At 38.9% G+C, this 19446-nt stretch overlaps 1 protein-coding gene across 1 annotated transcript; it reads left to right on the forward strand.

Moving 5' to 3' along the window:
- Window positions 1-1478: 1478 nt before the first annotated feature.
- Window positions 1479-5195, forward strand: LOC140242313 (uncharacterized). The gene is made up of 2 exons (XM_072322053.1): window positions 1479-3114; window positions 3463-5195. The coding sequence occupies exons 1-2, from the start codon at window positions 1479-1481 to the stop codon at window positions 5193-5195; spliced, it is 3369 nt and encodes a 1122-aa protein (XP_072178154.1).
- Window positions 5196-19446: the final 14251 nt, after the last annotated feature.

Genomic DNA, 19446 nt, shown 5'->3' on the forward strand with positions numbered 1-19446 from the left:
CAGAGGTTGCGTTAATGTCCAACGTGTATGGCAGGTGCTGGATGAGTACTACGGAGATGAAGACAAGGTTGTTGATAGCCTGCTGAAGGATCTCAATGACTTGAAACCTTATGAGTTCAAAGGGAAGGTCAATCTGTCAGCCATGAGGCGATTCATCCAGACACTCCAGATGTTTGAAACTCAAGCAGAGACAGTTGGATTATCAGGGGAGCTAAACAGCCGGATCATGTTGAGCAACATACGACAGAAACTCCCAGAGGAACATAGAGTTGCCTTCTTCAAGAATGTAAGAGATGATGGAACACCTGACACACTCACTGGCCTGGTGAAGTGGCTGTATAGTCAACTTCTTCTACTAGACAAGGCCAAGCCTTCCCACACAGATCCTCCAACAACACAGAGAATTGATAAGATGTCTAGATCTTCTCATGGAGTCTCCTTTGATTCAGCACGAAAGCAAGGAAAGGATTCTCGTCCAGATGTTCCCAAATGTGCATTGCATAAGGAGTCAAACACGCACTACCTGAAGACGTGCGTGAAGTTTCGTGGTCTGACACTACAGGAGAAGCATCAGATCATGAAGCAGAACAACATTTGCAGTCCCAATAACTGGTCACAATAACTGCAGAGCTGGCAAGCCTCCTCATGACCACCGACAGTGTCAGTTCGTAGCACCATGCCGGATCCGCACCTGTGGGAGCGAAGATCATTTTGCCTCCATCTGCCCAAAGGTTTACGGTAATGAGAGGGAACAAGACACTTCGGTCAACCAAATGAATCAGACAACCAACACCAGGGCAGCACAGTCCAACAATGCCGTAAAGTCCTTGTCAACCACGTCCACTGGAAAATTGCAGGCTACTTTACCGACAGTTATGGGATACATCAGACGTGGAAACAAACGACAACTAGTACGTATCCTGCTGGACTGTGGAAGCCAGGCAACATTGGTAAGGACGGGAATCTTCCCAAGGATGGAAAACGACATCTTCCAGGACCATGATCTCAGTCTAGCTGGGGGCGGTCATATCAAGCAGAAGCTAAGGGTGTTGGACTGTGAAATAGAGGACATGAACCAAACTCTTTCCTACCCTGTAACAGTTACTGAGATAGAAGAGCCCTGCGGAGATACACCCGTCATATTGCAGGATCACCTTCAGATGTTCGATCACTTGAGAGATGTTGAGATTGATCCATCCATCTCCAGTCATCGATCTGCTACTTGGCGTAGACAATTCTCATCTCATGGTATGGGAACAGTTCATCAGAGGCAGAAGCTCGGATGACCCGCTTGCTGTTCGCTGCCCGCTTGGTTAGTTTATTCAAGATGGTCCATCAGCCAACACAGTACCACACGTCAACTACATCAACGTAGCAGCTTCAGGCTCCCTTGAAGGTACCTTGGGCTGGAGGTTGCTGGACTGGAACCAAGGAGGTGCAGGTATCTCTCTGATGAGGAGAAGAGTGCCACTGATTCCATGCAGGAGAGCGTAAAGCAGCGATCTGATGGCTCTTATGAGGTAGGACTACCTTGGAAACGACCTCCAGATGGACTTCCTGATAACTACGATTATGCGGTCAAACGGCAGAAGAGTCTGGAAAATCAATTCCGCAATCGTCCAGAAGAATGGGAAGTCTACTGCAGACAAATGAGGGACCAGTTAGCCAGAGGTGTCTCCAGGCTTGTGACGCAAGAGGAGCTCAGACGAGACAAAGAAGCGAACCGGAAGGTGTGGTTCCTCCCACATTTCACTGTTCTGAAGGAATCAAAGACGACGCCTGTTCGAGTAGTTTACGATGGAAAGGCTAAGTACCCAGGACGTTCCTTGAATGATTGCCTGATTAAAGGGGAAAACACCAATGCTGGTCTCTTTGAAGTCGCCTTGCGGTTCCGGGAGAATGAGGTTGGAATGGTTGCAGACATTTCCAAAATGTTCCAGGCAATCAAGATCTCCCCGGATGATGCACGCTTTCATCGCTTCGTGTTCAGAGAGAGACCACATCACCCGATACAAGTCTATGAGCTGACCACCGTCACTTTCGGCGACAAGCCTTCCCCTGCTGCAGCAATAGTTACCCTAAGGCATGTGGTTCATGAGCATGCTCCTGATGATGATCAACTTCAGAGAGTTGTTGTCAAGCAATTCTACATGGATGACCTCAGCGAATCAGTGATGGACGTCAACGAGGCACTCGACCTGAAGTCGAGACTGGTAAAGACCCTGGAGAAAGGGAAGTTTAACCTAAGAAAATGGCAGTCCAATTGCAAGGAGGTGTGTGATGCTGAGGAGAGTAATGAAACCTCTGTCGTCTTAGGAACGAGATGGAATCTCTCTGCTGATGCTTTGAGTGTCAAGCCAGTGACACCACTCACAGAACCTGTTCCGACGAAGCGCAAGATACTGGCCTATACAGCTTCATTTTACGATGTCTTCGGTCTTTTTGCAGGGGTGCTTGTACGTCCGAGGATTATGCTACAGAAGCTCTGGCAGATGAACATAGATTGGGATACAGCCCTCAGTGACAGGCCAGAACTGTGCACCATGCTGAAGGGTATCAGTAGGGATCTAGAAGAAGCGGTGAACATCGAGGTACCACGCTGCCTAACCCCAGACAGCTACAAGGGCAAGCGGCCACTACCAGAGGTTTCTCTTCATGGTGCAAGTGACGCCTCAGAGGATGCCATGGGCATGGGCGTATGGTTACGCTGGTCAGATGCGGAGAGCGGTGGAGGACAGCTATCCTTCATTGCAGTGAGATCTAGACTGACACCCTTGAAGCAGATGAGCATGCCACGGAAGGAACTCCAGGCTTTCCTGTTGCTTGCTCGATTGATGACAACACTTAAGAATGCCCTACGGTTTGACATCACTTACTCCAGGATATGGACAGATAGCTTGACCGCCATCAGCTGGCTTCGTGGGCAGTCAAAGTCCTTTCGTTCATACGTCTCTTGCCGAGTAGGAGAAATCACTGCTGACTTTGACCCCTTCACTGATGTTTCGTATGTGCCAACTGACCAGAATATCATAGACATAGTGTCTAGGGGTGGTACTGCTTCGGATATGATGAAAGTCATAGACGGACCGATGTACCTGCGATTACCCCCCTACGGTTTGACATCACTTACTCCAGGATATGGACAGATAGCTTGACTCAGCTGGCTTCGTGGGCAGTCAAAGTCCTTTCGTTCATACGTCTCTTGCCGAGTAGGAGAAATCACTGCTGACTTTGACCCCTTCACTGATGTTTCGTATGTGCCAACTGACCAGAATGTCATAGACATAGTGTCTAGGGGTGGTACTGCTTCGGATATGATGAAAGTCATAGACGGACCGATGTACCTGCGATTACCCCCCTACGGTTTGACATCACTTACTCCAGGATATGGACAGATAGCTTGACTCAGCTGGCTTCGTGGGCAGTCAAAGTCCTTTCGTTCATACGTCTCTTGCCGAGTAGGAGAAATCACTGCTGACTTTGACCCCTTCACTGATGTTTCGTATGTGCCAACTGACCAGAATGTCATAGACATAGTGTCTAGGGGTGGTACTGCTTCGGATATGATGAAAGTCATAGACGGACCGATGTACCTGCGATTACCCCCTGAATCCTGGCCCAAGACTCCTGAGAATGTCCCTGTTAAACCCGGAGACCCAGAACGGAAGAGGTTCCACTTTCGAAACGCCAAGACCCTATCGATGATGTCCAGGACTACTTCTGAGAGTGCAGCAATATTGGACGTTTCGAAGTTCTCAAAGTGGTCTAGACTGCAGATGGTCACAGCCCGGGTACTCTCCATCAAGGAACTTCCCAAGAAGCAGTGGCTAAAGCAGCTTAGAGAGCAGATATCACAATGGCCCTCCCCGAAGCTGATGAAGGAAGCAGAACTGTACTGGGTCAAGCAAGCTCAGAGGGGTATCAACTTCCAAGATGCAAACATCCAGAAGCTTGACCCATTCCTCGATGAAGACGGAGCTTATCGAGTTGGTGGACGTCTCGGTAAGGCACCCCTTTCTTATGATCTTCGTCACCCATATCTTCTCCCAAAGAAGTGCACTATCAGCTCTCTTCTTGTGAGATACGGTCACATGCTTGCCCTCCATGGAGGCCATTTGCGAACAGCATATGAAGTCCGCAAGAAGTACTGGGTTATAGGGGATATGGCACTTGCACGACAGGTCGTACGTAGCTGTGTGACATGCAAGAGATACAGAGGAAAGCCGGTCCAACAGAGAATGGCTGATCTACCAGAGTTTCGGGTGACTCCGTGTTCTCCACCGTTCAAGACTACCCTCGTGGACTACCTGGGTCCAGTTAATGTAAAGGTGAACAGGAACACTACAGTGAAGGGCTACTGTGCACTGTTCACATGTGCTGTGACCAGAGCCGTCCATCTCACCGTAGTGCAGGACCTCTCCACTCAGGCGTTCCTGCAGGCTTTAGAACGGTTCGTCAGTATCAGAGGGGCACCTGCCATCATGATCAGCGACAACGCTACTTGCTTCCGAGGAGCAGACAACAAGATCAACGAACTAGATTTGAAAGTTGATCAAAGCCAAGTCAGGAACCACTGTCTGCGATATAAGATGCAGTGGAAATTCGGACCACCAGGAGGTAACCATCACCAAGGAGCAGTTGAACGCATGGTGCAGGAGGTGAAGAAAGCGATGAGGCACCTCGTCAAGGCAGATAGACTGACCTTCGTGGAATGGGAGACAGTGTTCAGCCAGATCTCGGGGCTGATCAACGGCCGTCCTCTGACTGCGATGTCGTCGTCGCCACTCGATCATCCTCCTCTGACACCTAATCACTTCCTGATCGGCAGGGGAGACCTGAGCTGTCCTGACATCCCTTGTGAGGAGTATAAGGGAGACCTGAGGAAACGTCGGGAGCTGTGCAACATCATGGTTGACGGGTTGTGGCACAGGTGGATTGAATGCACCCGCAAGCTGGTCCCACGGCAGAAATGGCAGCAGTCTGGGGACAATGTCCAGGAGAAAGACATCGTCCTCGTCATCGGGGAGGACAAGAAGCGAGGCTCTTGGAAGATGGCTGAGGTCGTGAGTGTACATCCTGGTGAAGACAGCTTTGTTAGAGTAGTTGAAGTGAAGTTCGCAGACGGTACTCGTGCTACTAGGCCTGTGATAAAACTGGTGGATTTGCTTAAAAGAGATGAACGCTCTGATATCTGAACACTCATAAAGTGTGAGCCTGATATGGAACAGTTTTACATTTGTTTTAGTTGTTTTAACACTTATAAACCTTGAGCTTTATATGGAACATTGTTTCAGTTTGAGCACCCGTGAACTGTGAACTTGACATTGAAACAGGTTTATTCTTGTTTCGGTTATTTGAACCTTTGAACTGTGTACTCATGAATAGACTGTTATGGACGGTCATCAATATTCTGCTCGTTAGCGGACTCTTACCAGTGAGCTAATTGGACTGCATCTTCAATATAGGTTTCGTTGAGATAGCTTAATGTTGCCTCGTGTTAAGGCTTTTGAAGGTGTTAATGTAAGTTCAGAATTGACTGTGACATCCCGTCACTTTCAAGGGGTCTTGGAATGTCATGATATGACATGTTAATAATGAAGGTGGCATACATTTGTACACTTATTTTAACTGCCTCTCCAAAGGCAAGGTGTGTTTGAGATATAGCTGACTGGAAGCAATCCTTATAAGTTTATACCCATATCTTGCCATTTGTACACTTCTTGATACAATGTTAACTGTGCTATCATATAATTTGTTTGGGTAGTTAAGCACGGCTGGTGAAGAGACTAGCGTGCGTCTAGCGTGTTCATATGACGCATCACCACAGCGAGTATTCGAGATGAAGCACTCATTCGCAACTTCCAGAACCGAGTGTCCTTTTGTAAGATTTATGCCAGTTAAGAAGGTGGGATTGTTAGACCTTAAAATCTATAGTTTTGTGACCCTTGTGGATCAATTTGATAGTGCAAAGGGTGATTGTTAAATTTGTGGTTTGCTCGATCAGTTAGCATTCTTAGTTTCGATCGTTCATGACATTGACATTGTGTGCACTTGCCTATTGAAAGTTTGATTCACGGCCCTTGATCGTGCTGTAACTAGTGCAAGTTTAAAAGACATTTGGTATCTGATTGGGGTTTGAGAAAGCGATATGGAGTGTTATTGATTGTTTGAAGAACAATTGTAAGGATTGATAATTGTGTTTGAGGTGAATTCGCAGTTGCAGTAAAAATAAAATGAATTCGGTCTGTTCAGGAACTATTTTATTAGTAATTAGCTGGCTTGGTGTTCCTTGGTAACCGGTTCACGCCAATAAAAGAGGCGGAGTGATATTTTGGGGTAAATATAAGGTGATACGCCTTTCGCATAGTCTCAAATTAGGCGCCCTTTGGTAATAATCACATATACTGTATAATGTCATTGCAGACGTTTATATTGGGAATAATTAAACGAAGTAGCGTCACAGTTTATTATTTCAGCCTGTTTCATGTGAACAAACTGATTTATGGTAGTTAGGCAGTCCTCTGAGATGCAATCAAAGAATCATTCACATGTTAAACTTGCAACTGGTTTACCTATTGGTAAAGGTTGGATAATACATGTATGTTGTATGCAACAGATTTCTAGCCAGTGATGTATTAATGATGAGCAAGGACTGTTTATGTAAAAAAAAAAAAAAAGAACAAACCCGTATGAGCAAACAGGATATTTCATTGATACCTTGGGACAACATAACACAAAGATATAACAGCAACAGCTGATGTAGATTTTCATGACTTGCAAGACAGTTTAGACATGTGCATGAACTTGAATGTGTGAATCTTTTTTCCTTTGGTGGCACATGCACATGTGAAGGAATTTGGTGCCAAATATTAACAGAAGTTGAAACATACACTTTAAGTGTATTTGTTATAGCATTCAGGGAAAGGTGAATGCACAAACAGTTGTTTTGATTGGCATAACTTGTACACATAACAGAAAGTTGAGTTAACTGTGTTTATATTATGTGTGTTTGGTCATTATTTCAGGTGTAACAGACACAGTTGTTGAATTTTACTACTGCATATACTACAACTAGCTACAGTATCTACAGCTACTACTACTACTGCATATCGTACCATGTACCGCATACCACCGCACGTTCCTGTTTTACGATATCATACCTCACTGTACTGCATTGCGTTGCATTGCATCGAGTATTGTACGTCATATGCGAGAGAGAATAAAGGAAGCTACAAAGGTCTTTTATGGTAAACGCTCGTCCTACATCTCTTTATTACAACAACGTGTAAGCCTGGAAGTTTGCTGAGTGAACCACAACAAATACTTCAACGAAAATGGGAGATTAAAATAAAAGTAGGCAAAGGTGACGAAATTGATGTAGTCCCCAATATCACCAAAACAGATATTTATCTTTGTTCTGGAATTGACTCCTTATAAATGCTGCATAGCACATGCATTCTTTTCCGAAGAGAGGCATCACTTTGCAATAACAATAAAAGTAAGTAATATATCAAACTCTGTTAATACCACTTTGCTGTACTTTCAAGTTCCATGATTTCTGATACGTGATTTTCAATGATTTTCAATGCGTCATTTTAAGACTTTCATTTACTAAGACGTGTGTTTTTCATTTGAGGTCTCAAATACCTAAAGTATAAAGGGAGATGAAAAAAAGAAGTAGGGAAGGGTGACGAAATTAATGCAATCACCAATATCGCGAAATCAGTTATTGATATTTGTTTTGGAATTGACAGCTTATCAATGCTATAGAACCCATGCATTCTTTTCCACAGAGAGAGGCATCACTTTGGAATAACAGTAAAAGTAAGTAATATATCAAACTCTGTAAATACCACTTTGCTGTGATTTCAAGTTCCATGATTTTCAATGCGTGATTTTCAATGATTTTCAAATCGTCATTCAATGCGTGATTTTCAATGATTTTCAATGCGTCATTCAATGCGTCATTTCAAGACTTTCATTAATTGAGACGTGTGCTTTGCATTTGAGGTCTCAAATACTTAAAGCTTAAAGATGAAAAAAAAAGTAGGCAAGGGTGACGACATTGATGCAGTCACCAATATTCCCAAAACAGTTATTGATAGTTGTTCTAGATTTGAACTGCTTATCAAGGTTGCATAAGACATGCATTCTTTTCCGGAGAAAGGCATCACTTTGGAATAACAGTAGAAGTAAGTAATATCAAACTCGGTAAATACCACTTTGTTGTGCTTTGAAGTTCCATGATTTTGAATGCGTGATTTTCAATGATTTTTAGTACGTCATTCAATGCGTCATTTCAAAACTTTCATTAATTGGGACGTGTGCTTGGCATTTGAGGTCTCAAATACCTAAAGCATAAACGGAGATGAATAAACAAAAAACCGGGAACGGTGACGAAATTGATGCAATCCCCAATATCCCCAAAACAGTTTTTGACCTTTGTTCTGGAATTGACTGCTTATCAATGCTGCATAACACATGCATTCTTTTACGGAGAGATGCAATATGGAATCGAGGAGTTAAACGTCAGTGGTGACGAAAAAAAGGCGTCAAGAGTGATGAAATCGCTCAATTTCGCGATATGCTTTCCTCATGATTTACATTGATACAACCATTTCGTTAAAATTGAATGCATCTCAATGTGATTTGCGAAGAATAACCTTCAAGTGACTTGCTCTTTTGATTACAGAGCAAAAACCTATCACACAGTTGTACAAATTGTCTGAGCGAAAAAACAGCAGTTGCACATAAAAGAGTGATGAAGTGTTTATATGACATGTTTTGCTTAGGTTAGGCATCACTCTGAAATAACAGTAAAAGTAAATAATATATCACACTCTGTTAGTACCACTTTGCTGTGCTTTCCAAGTTCCATGATTTTCAATGCGTGATTTTCAATGATTTGTCAATGCGTCATTCAATGAATCAGTTCAACACTTTCATTAACTGAGACGTGTGCTTTGCATTTGAGGTCTCAAATACTTCAACCATAAAGGGAGATCAAAAAAAAAGTAGGGAAGGGTGACGAAATTGATGCAGTCCCCAGTACCCCAAAACAGATATTTATCTTTATTCTGGAATTGACTGCTTATCTTATAAATGCTGCATAGCACATGCAATCTTTTCCGGAGAGAGGCATCACTTTGCAATAACAATAAAAGTAAGTAATATAGAAAACTCTGTTAATACCACTTTGCTGTGCTTTCAAGTTCCCTGATTTCTGATGCGTGATTTTCAATGATTTTCAATGCGTCATTTTAAGACTTTCATTTACTGAGACGTGTGCTTTTCATTTGAGGTCTCAAATACCTAAAGCATAAAGGGAGATAAAAAAAAGTAGGGAAGGGTGACGAAATTAATTTAGTCACCAATACTCCCAAAACAGTTATTGATCTTTGTTCTAGAATTGACAGCTTATCAATGCTATAGAACCCATGCATTGTTTTCGAGAGAGAGAGAGAGGCATCACTTTGGAATAATAGTAAAAGTAAGTAATATTTCAAACTCTGTAAATACCACTTTATTGTGCTTTCAAGTTCCATGATTTTCAAAGCGTGATTTTCAATGATTTTCAATTCGTCATTCAATGCGTGATTTTCAATGATTTTCAATTCGTCATTCAATGCGTGATTTTCAATGATTTTCAATTCGTCATTCAAAGCGTCATTTTAAGACTTTCATTAATTGAGACGTGTGCTTTGCATTTCAGGTGTCAAATACTTAAATCTTTAAAAATAATCATAAATATTTAAAGGGAGATGGAAAAAAAAGTAGGCAAGGGTGACGAAATTGATGCAGTCAGCAATATCCCCAAAACAGATCTTTGTTCTGGAATTGACTGCTTCTCAATATGCATAACACATTCATTCTTTTCCGGAAAGAGGCATCATTTTTGAATGAGAGTAAAAGTATTTCAAACTCTTTAAATACCACTTTACTGTGCTTTCAAGTTCCATGATTTTCAATGCGTGATATTCAGTAATTTGCAATGGGTCATTCAATGCGTACTTTCAAGACTTCCAATCATTGAAACTTTAATACCACTTTGTTGTCCTTTCAAGTTTCATGATTTTCAATGCGTCATTCAATGCATCAATTCAAGACTTTCATTAATTGACACGTGTGCTTTGCATTATTAACAGAGTTTCATATATTGCTTACTTTTATTGTTATTCCAAACTGATGCCTCTCTCCGGAAAAGAATGCATGTGCTATGCAGCTTTTATAAGCACTCAATTCCAGAACAAAGGTAAATATCTGTTTTGGGGATATTGGGGACTGCATCAACTTCGTCACCCTTGCCTACTATTTGTTTTTTATCTCCCTTTATGTTTGAAGTATTTTAGACCTCAAATGCAAAGCACACGTCTCAATTAATGAAAGTGTTAAATTGATGCATTGAATGACGCATTGACAAATCATTGAAAATCACGCATTGAAAATGATGAAATTTGGAAAGCACAGCAAAGTGGTACTAACAGACTTTGATCTATTACTTACTTTTACTGTTGTTCCAAAGTGATGCCTAAAGTAAGCAAAACGTGTCATTTAAACAATTCGTCACTCTTTTCTGTCCAACTGCCGTTTTTTTCGCGCAGACAATTTGTACAACTGTGTCATAGGTTTTAGCTCTGTAATCAAAAGAGCAAGTCACTTGAAGAATATTCTTCGGAAATCACATTGAGATGCATTCAATTTTAACGAAATGGTTCTATCAATGGTAAATCATGAGGAAAGCATATCGCGAAATTAAGCGATTTCTTCACCCTTGACGCCGTTTTTTCGTCACCACTGACGTTTAACTCCTTTATAAACATAAAGGAGTTAAACGTCATCTCATCTAATGAAAGTCTTGAAATGACGGATTGAATGACGCATTGAAAATAGTGGAACTTGAAAGCACAACAAAATGGAATTAATACAGTTTGATATGTTACTTACTTTCACTGTTATTCCAAAGTGATGCCTCTCTCCGGAAACGAATGCATTTGTTATATACCATTAATAAGCAGTCAATTTTAGAACAAAGATCAATAACTCTTTTTGGGATATTGATGACTGCATCAATTTCGTCACCCTTCCCTACTTTTTTTCATCTCACTTTATGCTTTAGGTATTTGAGTCCTCAACTGCAAAGCACATGTCTTAATTAGTATATGTCTCTTGAGACCTCAAATGCAAAGCACACGTTTCAATTAATGAAAGTCTTAAAATGACGCATTGAAAAATTATTGAAAATCATGGATCTTGAAAGGACACCAAAGTGGTATTAAAGTTTTAATTATTGGAAGTCTTGAAATGACGCATTGAATGACCCATTGGAAATCATTGAAAATCACGCATTGAAAATCATGGAACTTATGAGTACAGCAAAGTAGTATTTACAGAGTTTGATATAATACTTACTTTTACTGTTCTTCCAAAGTTGTAAAAAAAAAATGTTTATACGACACGTTTTGCTTAGGTTAGGCATCACTTTGGAATAACAGTAAAAGTAATATATCAAACTCTGTAAGTACCACTTTCCTGTGCTTTCAAGTTCCATGATTTTCAATGCGTGATTTTCAATGATTTGTCAATGCGTCATTCAATGCATCAGAGATGAAAAAAAAAGTAGGTAAGGGTGACGAAATTGATGCAGTCACCAATATCCCCAAAACAGTTGTTGATCGTTGTTCTAGATTTGAACTGCTTATCAATGCTGCATAACACATGCATTTTTTTCCGGAGAGAGGCATCACTTTCCTCATGATTTACATTGATACAACCATTTCGTTCAAATTGAATGCATCTCAATGTGATGTCCAAAGAGTAAAATTCAAGTGACTTGCTCTTTTGATTACAGAGCTAAAACCTATCACAGAGTTGTAAAAATTGTCTGAGCGATAAAATGGCAGTTGGACAAAAGAATGACGAAGTGTTTATATGATAAGTTTTCCTTAGTTTAGGCATTACTTTGGAATAACATTAAAAGTAAGTAATATATCAAACTCTGTTAGTACCACTTTGCTGTGCTCTCTAAGTTCCATTATTTTCAATACGTGATTTTCAATGATTTGTCAATGCGTCATTCAATGCACAGTTCAACACTTTCATTAATTGAGACGTGTGCTTTGCATTTGAGGTCTAAAATACTTCAACCATAAGGGAAGATCAAAAGTAGGCCAGGGTGACGAAATTGATGCAGTCACTCTTTAATGTCCAACTGCCGTTTTTTCGCTCACATAATAAGTTCAAATGTGTCATAGGTTTTAGCTCTGTAATCAAAGCAGCAAGTGACTTGAAGTCATGGAACTTGAAAGCACAGGAAAGTGGTACTTACTGTGTTTGAAATATTACGTACTTTTACTGTTATTCCAATGTGATGCCTAACCTAAGCAAAACGTGTCGTATAAACACTTTTTTTTTACAGCTTTGGAATAATAGTAAAAGTAAGTATTATATCAAACTCTGTAAATACTACTTTGCTGTACTCATAAGTTCCATGATTTTCAATGCGTGATTTTCAATGATTTCCAATGGGTCATTCAATGCGTCATTTCAAGACTTCCAATAATTAAAACTTTAATACCACTTTGGTGTCCTTTCAAGTTCCATGATTTTCAATGATTTTTCAATGCGTCATTTTAAGACTTTCATTAATTGAGACGTGTGCTTTGCATTTGAGGACTCAAATACCTAAAGCATAAAGTGAGATGAAAAAAAGTAGGGAAGGGTGACGAAATTGATGCAGTCACCAATATCCCAAAAACAGTTATTGATCTTTGTTAAAATGACACATTGAAAAATCATTGAAAATCATGGAACTTGAAAGGACACCAAAGTGGTATTAAACTTTTAATTATTGGAAGTCATGAAATGACGCATTGAATGACCCATTGGAAATCATTAAAAATCACGCATTGAAAATCATGGAACTTATGAGTACAGCAAAGTAGTATTTACAGAGTTTGATATAATACTTACTTTTACTGTGATTCCAAAGTTGTAAAAAAAAAAGTGTTTATGCGACACGTTTTCCTTAGTTTAGGCATTACTTTGGAATAACAGTAAAAGTAAGTAATATATCAAACTCTGTTATTACCACTTTGCTGTGCTTTCCAAGTTCCATTATTTTCAATACGTGATTTTCAATGATTTGTCAATGCGTCATTCAATGCACAGTTCAACACTTTCATTAATTGAGACGTGTGCTTTGCATATGAGGTCTAAAATACTTCGACCATAAAGGGAGATCAAAAGTAGGCAAGGGTGACGAAATTGATGCAGTCACTCCTTTATGTAAAACTGCCGTTTTTTCGCTCACACAATTCGTTCAAATGTGTCATAGGTTTTGCTCTGTAATCAAAAGAGCAAGTGACGTCACATTGAGATGCATTCAATTTTAACGAAATGGGTGTATCAATGTAAATCATGAGGAATTCATATCGCGAAATTCGCCTTTTTTTCGTCACCACTGACGTTTAACTCCTTTATGTTTGTAAGCCCTCGATTCCATATTGCATCTCTCCGTAAAAGAATGCATGTGTTATGCAGCGTTGATAAGCAGTCAATTCCAGAACAAAGGTCAATAAATGTTTTGGGGATAATGGGGACTGCATCAATTTCGTCACCGTTGCCAATTTTTTTTTTTTTATTCATCTCCGTTTATGCTTTAGGTATTAGAGACATAAAAAGCCAAGCACACGTCTCAATTAATGAAAGTCTTGAAATGACGCATTGAATGACGCACTAAAAATCATTGACAATCATACATTCAAAATCATGGAACTTCAAAGCACAGCAAAGTGGTATTTACCGAGTTTGATATAGTACTTTCTTTTACTGTTATTCCAAAGTGATGCCTCTCTCCGGAAAAAAATATATGTGTTATGGAGCATTGGGAAGCAGTTCAAATCTAGAACAATGATCAATAACTGTTTTGGGGATATTGGTGACTGCATCAATTTCGTCACCCTTACCTTTTTTTTCCCATCTCCCTTCATGCTTTAAGTATTTGAGGCCTCAAATGCAAATACACGTCTCAATTAATAAAAGTCTTGAAATGACGCATTGAAAATCATGGAACTTCAAAGCACAGCAAAATGATAATGGGGACTGCACAAATTTCGTCACCGTTGCCAATTTTTTTTTTATTCATCTCCGTTTATGCTTTAGGTATTTGAGACTTCAAAAGCCAAGCACACGTCTCAATTAATGAAAGTCTTGAAATGACGCATTGAATGACGCACTAAAAATCATTGACAATCATACATTCAAAATCATGGAACTTCAAAGCACAGCAAAGTGGTATTTACCGAGTTTGATATAGTACTTTCTTTTACTGTTATTCCAAAGTGATGCCTCTCTTCGGAAAAAAATATATGTGTTATGGAGCATTGGGAAGCAGTTCAAATCTAGAACAATAATCAATAACTGTTTTGGGGATATTGGTGACTGCATCAATTTCGTCACCCTTGCCTCCTTTTTTTTTTTTTCATCTCTGATGCATTGAATGACGCATTGACAAATCATTGAAAATCACGCATTGAAAAAATCATAGAACTTGAAAGCACAGCAAAATGGTATTTACCGGGTTTGATATAATACTTACTTTTACTGTTATTCCAAAGTGATGCCTAACTTAAACAAAACGTGTCGTATTAACACTTTTTTTTTAAGATGCATTCAATTTTAACGAAATTGGCTGTATCAATGTACATCATGAGGAAAGCATATCGCGCAATCAAGCGATTTCGTGAGCCTTGACGCCTTTTTTTCGCCACCACTGACGTTTAACTCCTTTATGTTTGTACGAAGACGATTCCATATTGCATCTCTCCGTAAAAGAATGCAGGTAATATGCCGCATTGATAAGCAGTCAATTCCAGAACAAAGATCAATAACTGATTTGGGGATATTGGTGACTGCATCAATTTCGTCACCCTTGCCGACTTTCCTTCATCTCCCCTTATGCTTTAAGTATTTGATACTTTAAATGCCAAGGAAACGTCTCAATTAATGAAAATCTTGAAATGACGCATTGAATGACGCATTGAAAATCATTGAACATGAAAGCCCAGCAAAGTGATTGACGATTGAATCTTGAATACCACTTTGCTGTCCTTTCAAGTTCCATGATTTTCAATAATTTTCAATGCGTCATTCAATGCGTCATTTCAAGACTTTAAGACTTCAAGACTTTATTTCAAGACATTAATTGAGACGTGTGCTTTCCATTTGAGGTCAAACTCTGTAAATAACACTTTGCTGTGCTTTCAAGTTATATGATTTTCAAATGCGTGATTTTCAATGATTTTTCAAGGCGTCATTCAATCCGACATTTCAAGACTTTCATTAATTGAGACGTGTGTTTTCCATTTGAGGTCTCAAATACCTTAAGCATAAAGGGAGATAAAAAAAAAAGTAGGCAAGGGTGACGAATTTGATGCAGTCACCAATATCCCCAAAACAGTTATTAATCTTTGTTCTGGAATTGACTACATAACACATGCATTCTTTTCCGGAAAGAGAAATCACTTTAGAATACCAGAAAAAGTAAGTAATATATCAAACTCTGTAAATACCACTTTGCTGTGCTTTCAAGTTCCATGATTTTCAATGCCTGATTTTCAATGATTTCCAATGGGTCATTTAATGCGTCCTTTGTTCTTTAATTGACTACTTATCAATGCTGTATAACTCATGCATTCTTTTCCGGAGAGATGCAGTATAGAATCGAGGGCTTTGAAACATAAAGGAGTTAAAAAGTCAGTGGTGGCGAAAAAAAGCGTCAAGGGTGACGAATTTGCTTAATTCCGCGATATGCTTTCATCATGATTTACATTGATGCAACCATTTCGTTAAAATTGAATGCATCTCAATGTGATTTGCGATGAATAACCTTTAAGCGCCTTGCTCTTTTGATCACAGTTCCAAAACCTATCACTCAGTTGTAAAAAATGTCTGAGCGAAAAAACGGCAATTTGACATACAAGGGTGACGAAATGTTTATACGACATGTTTTGTTTAGGTTAGGCATCACTCTGAAATAACAGTAAAAGTAAGTAAGATATAAAACTCTGTAAGTACCACTTTCCCGTGCTCTCAAGTTCCATGTTTTTCAATGCGCGATTTTCAATGATTTTCCAATGCGACATTTCAAGACTTTCATTAATTGAGACGTTTGCTTTGCATTTGAGGTCTCAAATACTTAAGCATCAAGGGAGATGAAAATAAAAGTAGGCAAGGGTGACGAAATTGATGCAGTCCCCAATATCCCCAAAACAGTTATTGATCTTTGTTCTGGATTGCACTGGTTATCAATGCTTTCTAACACATGCATTCGTTTCCGGAGAGAGGCATCACTTTGGAATTAGAGTAAAAGCAAGTAATATATCAAATATGATTTTCAATGATTTCGAATGGGTCGTTCAATGCGTCCTTTCAAGCTTACAATATTTGAAACTTTAATACCACTTTCCTGTCCTTTCAAGCTCCATGATTTTCAACGATTTTCAATGCATCATTTTAAGACTTTCACTAATTGAGACGTGTGCTTTGCATTTGAGGTTTGAAGAGACTTTCACTAATTAAGACGTGTGCTTTGCATTTGAGGTCTCAAATACCTAAGGTATAAAGGGAAAGGGAAAAAAAGTAGGCAAGATTGACGAAATTGATGAAGTCACCAATATCCCCAAAAGAGTTATTGATCTTTTTTCTGGAATTGACTGCTTGTTTTCAATGCATAATTCAATGCGTCATTTCAAGACTTTCATTAATTGAGACGTGTGCTTTGCATTTGAGGTTTGAAGAGACTTTCACTAATTGAGACGTGTGCTTTGCACTTGAGGTCTCAAATACCTAAAGCATAAAGGGAAATGAAAAAAAAAAAGTAGGCAAGATTAACGAAATTGATGCAATCACCGATATCCCCAAAAGAGTTATTGATCTTTGTTCTGAAATTGACTGTTTATCAATACTATATAACACATGTATTTTTTTCCGGAGAGAGGCATCACTTTGGAATAACAGTAAAAGTAAGTAATATATCAAATTCTGTTAATACCACTTTGCTGTGCTTTCATGTTCAATTATTTTCAGTACGTCATTTTAAGACTTTCATGAATTGATACGTTTGCTTTGCATTTAAAGTCTCAAATACTTAAAGCATAAAGGGAGATAAAGAAAAGTCGGCAAGGTTGACGAAATTGATGCAGTCACAAATATCCCCAAAACAGTTATTGATCTTTGTTCTGTAATTGACTGCTTATCAATGCTGCATAACACATTTATTCTTTTCCGGAGAGATGCAATATTGAATCGTGTTCTTACAAACATAAAGGAGTTAAACGTCAGTGGTGGCGAAAAAAAGGCGTCAAGGGTCACGAAAACGCTTAATTCCGCGATATACTTTCCTCATGATTTAAATTGATACAACCATTTCGTTAAAATTCAATGCATCTCAATGTGATTTGCGAAGAATAACCTTCAAGTGACTTGCTCTTTTGATTACAGAGCTAAAACCTATCACACAGTTGTACAAATTGTCTGAGCAAAAAAACGGCAGTTGGACATGAAAGAGTGATGAAGTGTTTATATGATACGTTTTGCTTAGTTTAGGCATCACTTTGAAATAACACTAAAAGTAACTAATACATCAAACTCTGTTAGTACGCGTTTGCTGTGCTTTCCAAGTTCCATGATTTTCAATGATTTGTCAATGCGTCATTCAATGCAATCAGTTCAACACTCTCATTTACTGAGACGTGCGCTTTTCATTCCAGGTCTCAAATACCTAAAGCATAATATCCCGAAAAAAGTTTTTGATCTTTGTTTTGCAATTTACAGCTTATCAATAGAACCAATGCATTCTTTTCCGGAGAGACAGACATCACTTTGGAATTATAGTAAAATTAAGTAATATATCAAATTCTGTAAATACCACTTTGCTGTGATTTCAAGTTCCATGATTTTCAATGCGTGATTTTCAATTCGTCATTCAATGCGTGATTTTCAATGCTTTTCGATGCGTCATTTCAAGACTTTCATTAATTGAGACGTGTGCTTTGCATTTGAGGTCTCGAATACCTAAAGCATAAAGGGAGATGAAAAAAAAAAGTAGGCAAGGGTGATGAAATTGATGCAGTCACCAATATCCCCAAAACAGTTATTGATCGTTGTTCTAGATTTGAACTGCTTGTCAATTCTGCATAACACATGCATTCTTTTCCGGAGAGAGGCATTATCTTGGAATAACAGTAAAGGTAAGGAATATATCAAACTCTGTTAGTACCATTTTGCTGTGCTTTCAAGTTCCATAATTTTCAATCCGTGAATATTTTAAGACTTTCATTTACTGAGACGTGTGCTTTTCATTTGAGGTCTCAAATACCTAAAGTATAAAGGGCGATGAAAAAAAAGTAGGGAAGGGTGACGAAATTAATGCAGTCACCAATATCCCGAAAACAGTTATTGATCTTTGTTCTGGAATTGACAGCTTATCAATGCTATTGAACCATACATTCTTTTCCAGAGAGAGAGAGGCATCAATTTGGAATAACAGTAAAAGTAAGTAATATATCAAATTCTGTTAATACCACTTTGCTGTGCTTTCAAGTTCCATGATTTTCAATGCGTGATTTTCAAAGATTTCCAATTCGTCATTCAATGCATCATTTCAAGACTTTCATTAATTGAGACGTGTGCTTTGCATTTAAGGTCTCAATTACTTAAAGTTTAAAGGGAGATGAAAAAAAAAAGTAGGCAAGGGTGACGAAATTGATGCAGTCACCAATATCCCCAAAACAGATGTTTATTCTGGAATTGACTGCTTGTCAATATGAATAACACATTCATTCTTTTCCGGATATAGGCATCACTTTCGAATAAGAGTAAAAGTAAGTTATATATCAAACTCTGTAAATACCACTTTGCTGTGCTTTCAAGTTCCATGATTTTCAGTGCGTGATATTCAGTGATTTCCATTGGGTCATTCAATGCGTTCTATCAAGACTTCAAATAATTGAAACTTTAATACTACTTTGTTGTCCTTTCAAGTTCCATGATTTTCAATAATATTCAAGGCGTCATTTAATGCGTAAATTAAAGACTTTCATTAATTGAGACGTGTGCTTTGCATTATTAAAAGTTTGTATATTACTTACTTTTATTGTTATTCAAAAGTGATGCCTCTCTCCGGAAAAGAATGCATGTGCTATGCAGCATTTATAAGCTGTCAATTAAAGAACAAAGATAAATATCTGTTTTGGGGATATTGGGGACTGCATCAATTTCATCACCCTTGCCTACTTTTTTGTTTATCTCCCTTTATGGTTAAAGTATTTGAGACCTCAAAACACAGCAAAGTGGTAATAACAGAGTTTTATATATTACTTACTTTTAATGTTGAAGTGATGCCTAAACTAAGCAAAACGTGTCATTTAAACAATTCGTCACTCTTTT

The sequence above is a fragment of the Diadema setosum genome, chromosome 19 (genome assembly GCF_964275005.1).
Source record: "Diadema setosum chromosome 19, eeDiaSeto1, whole genome shotgun sequence".
Lineage (NCBI taxonomy): Eukaryota > Metazoa > Echinodermata > Echinoidea > Diadematoida > Diadematidae > Diadema > Diadema setosum.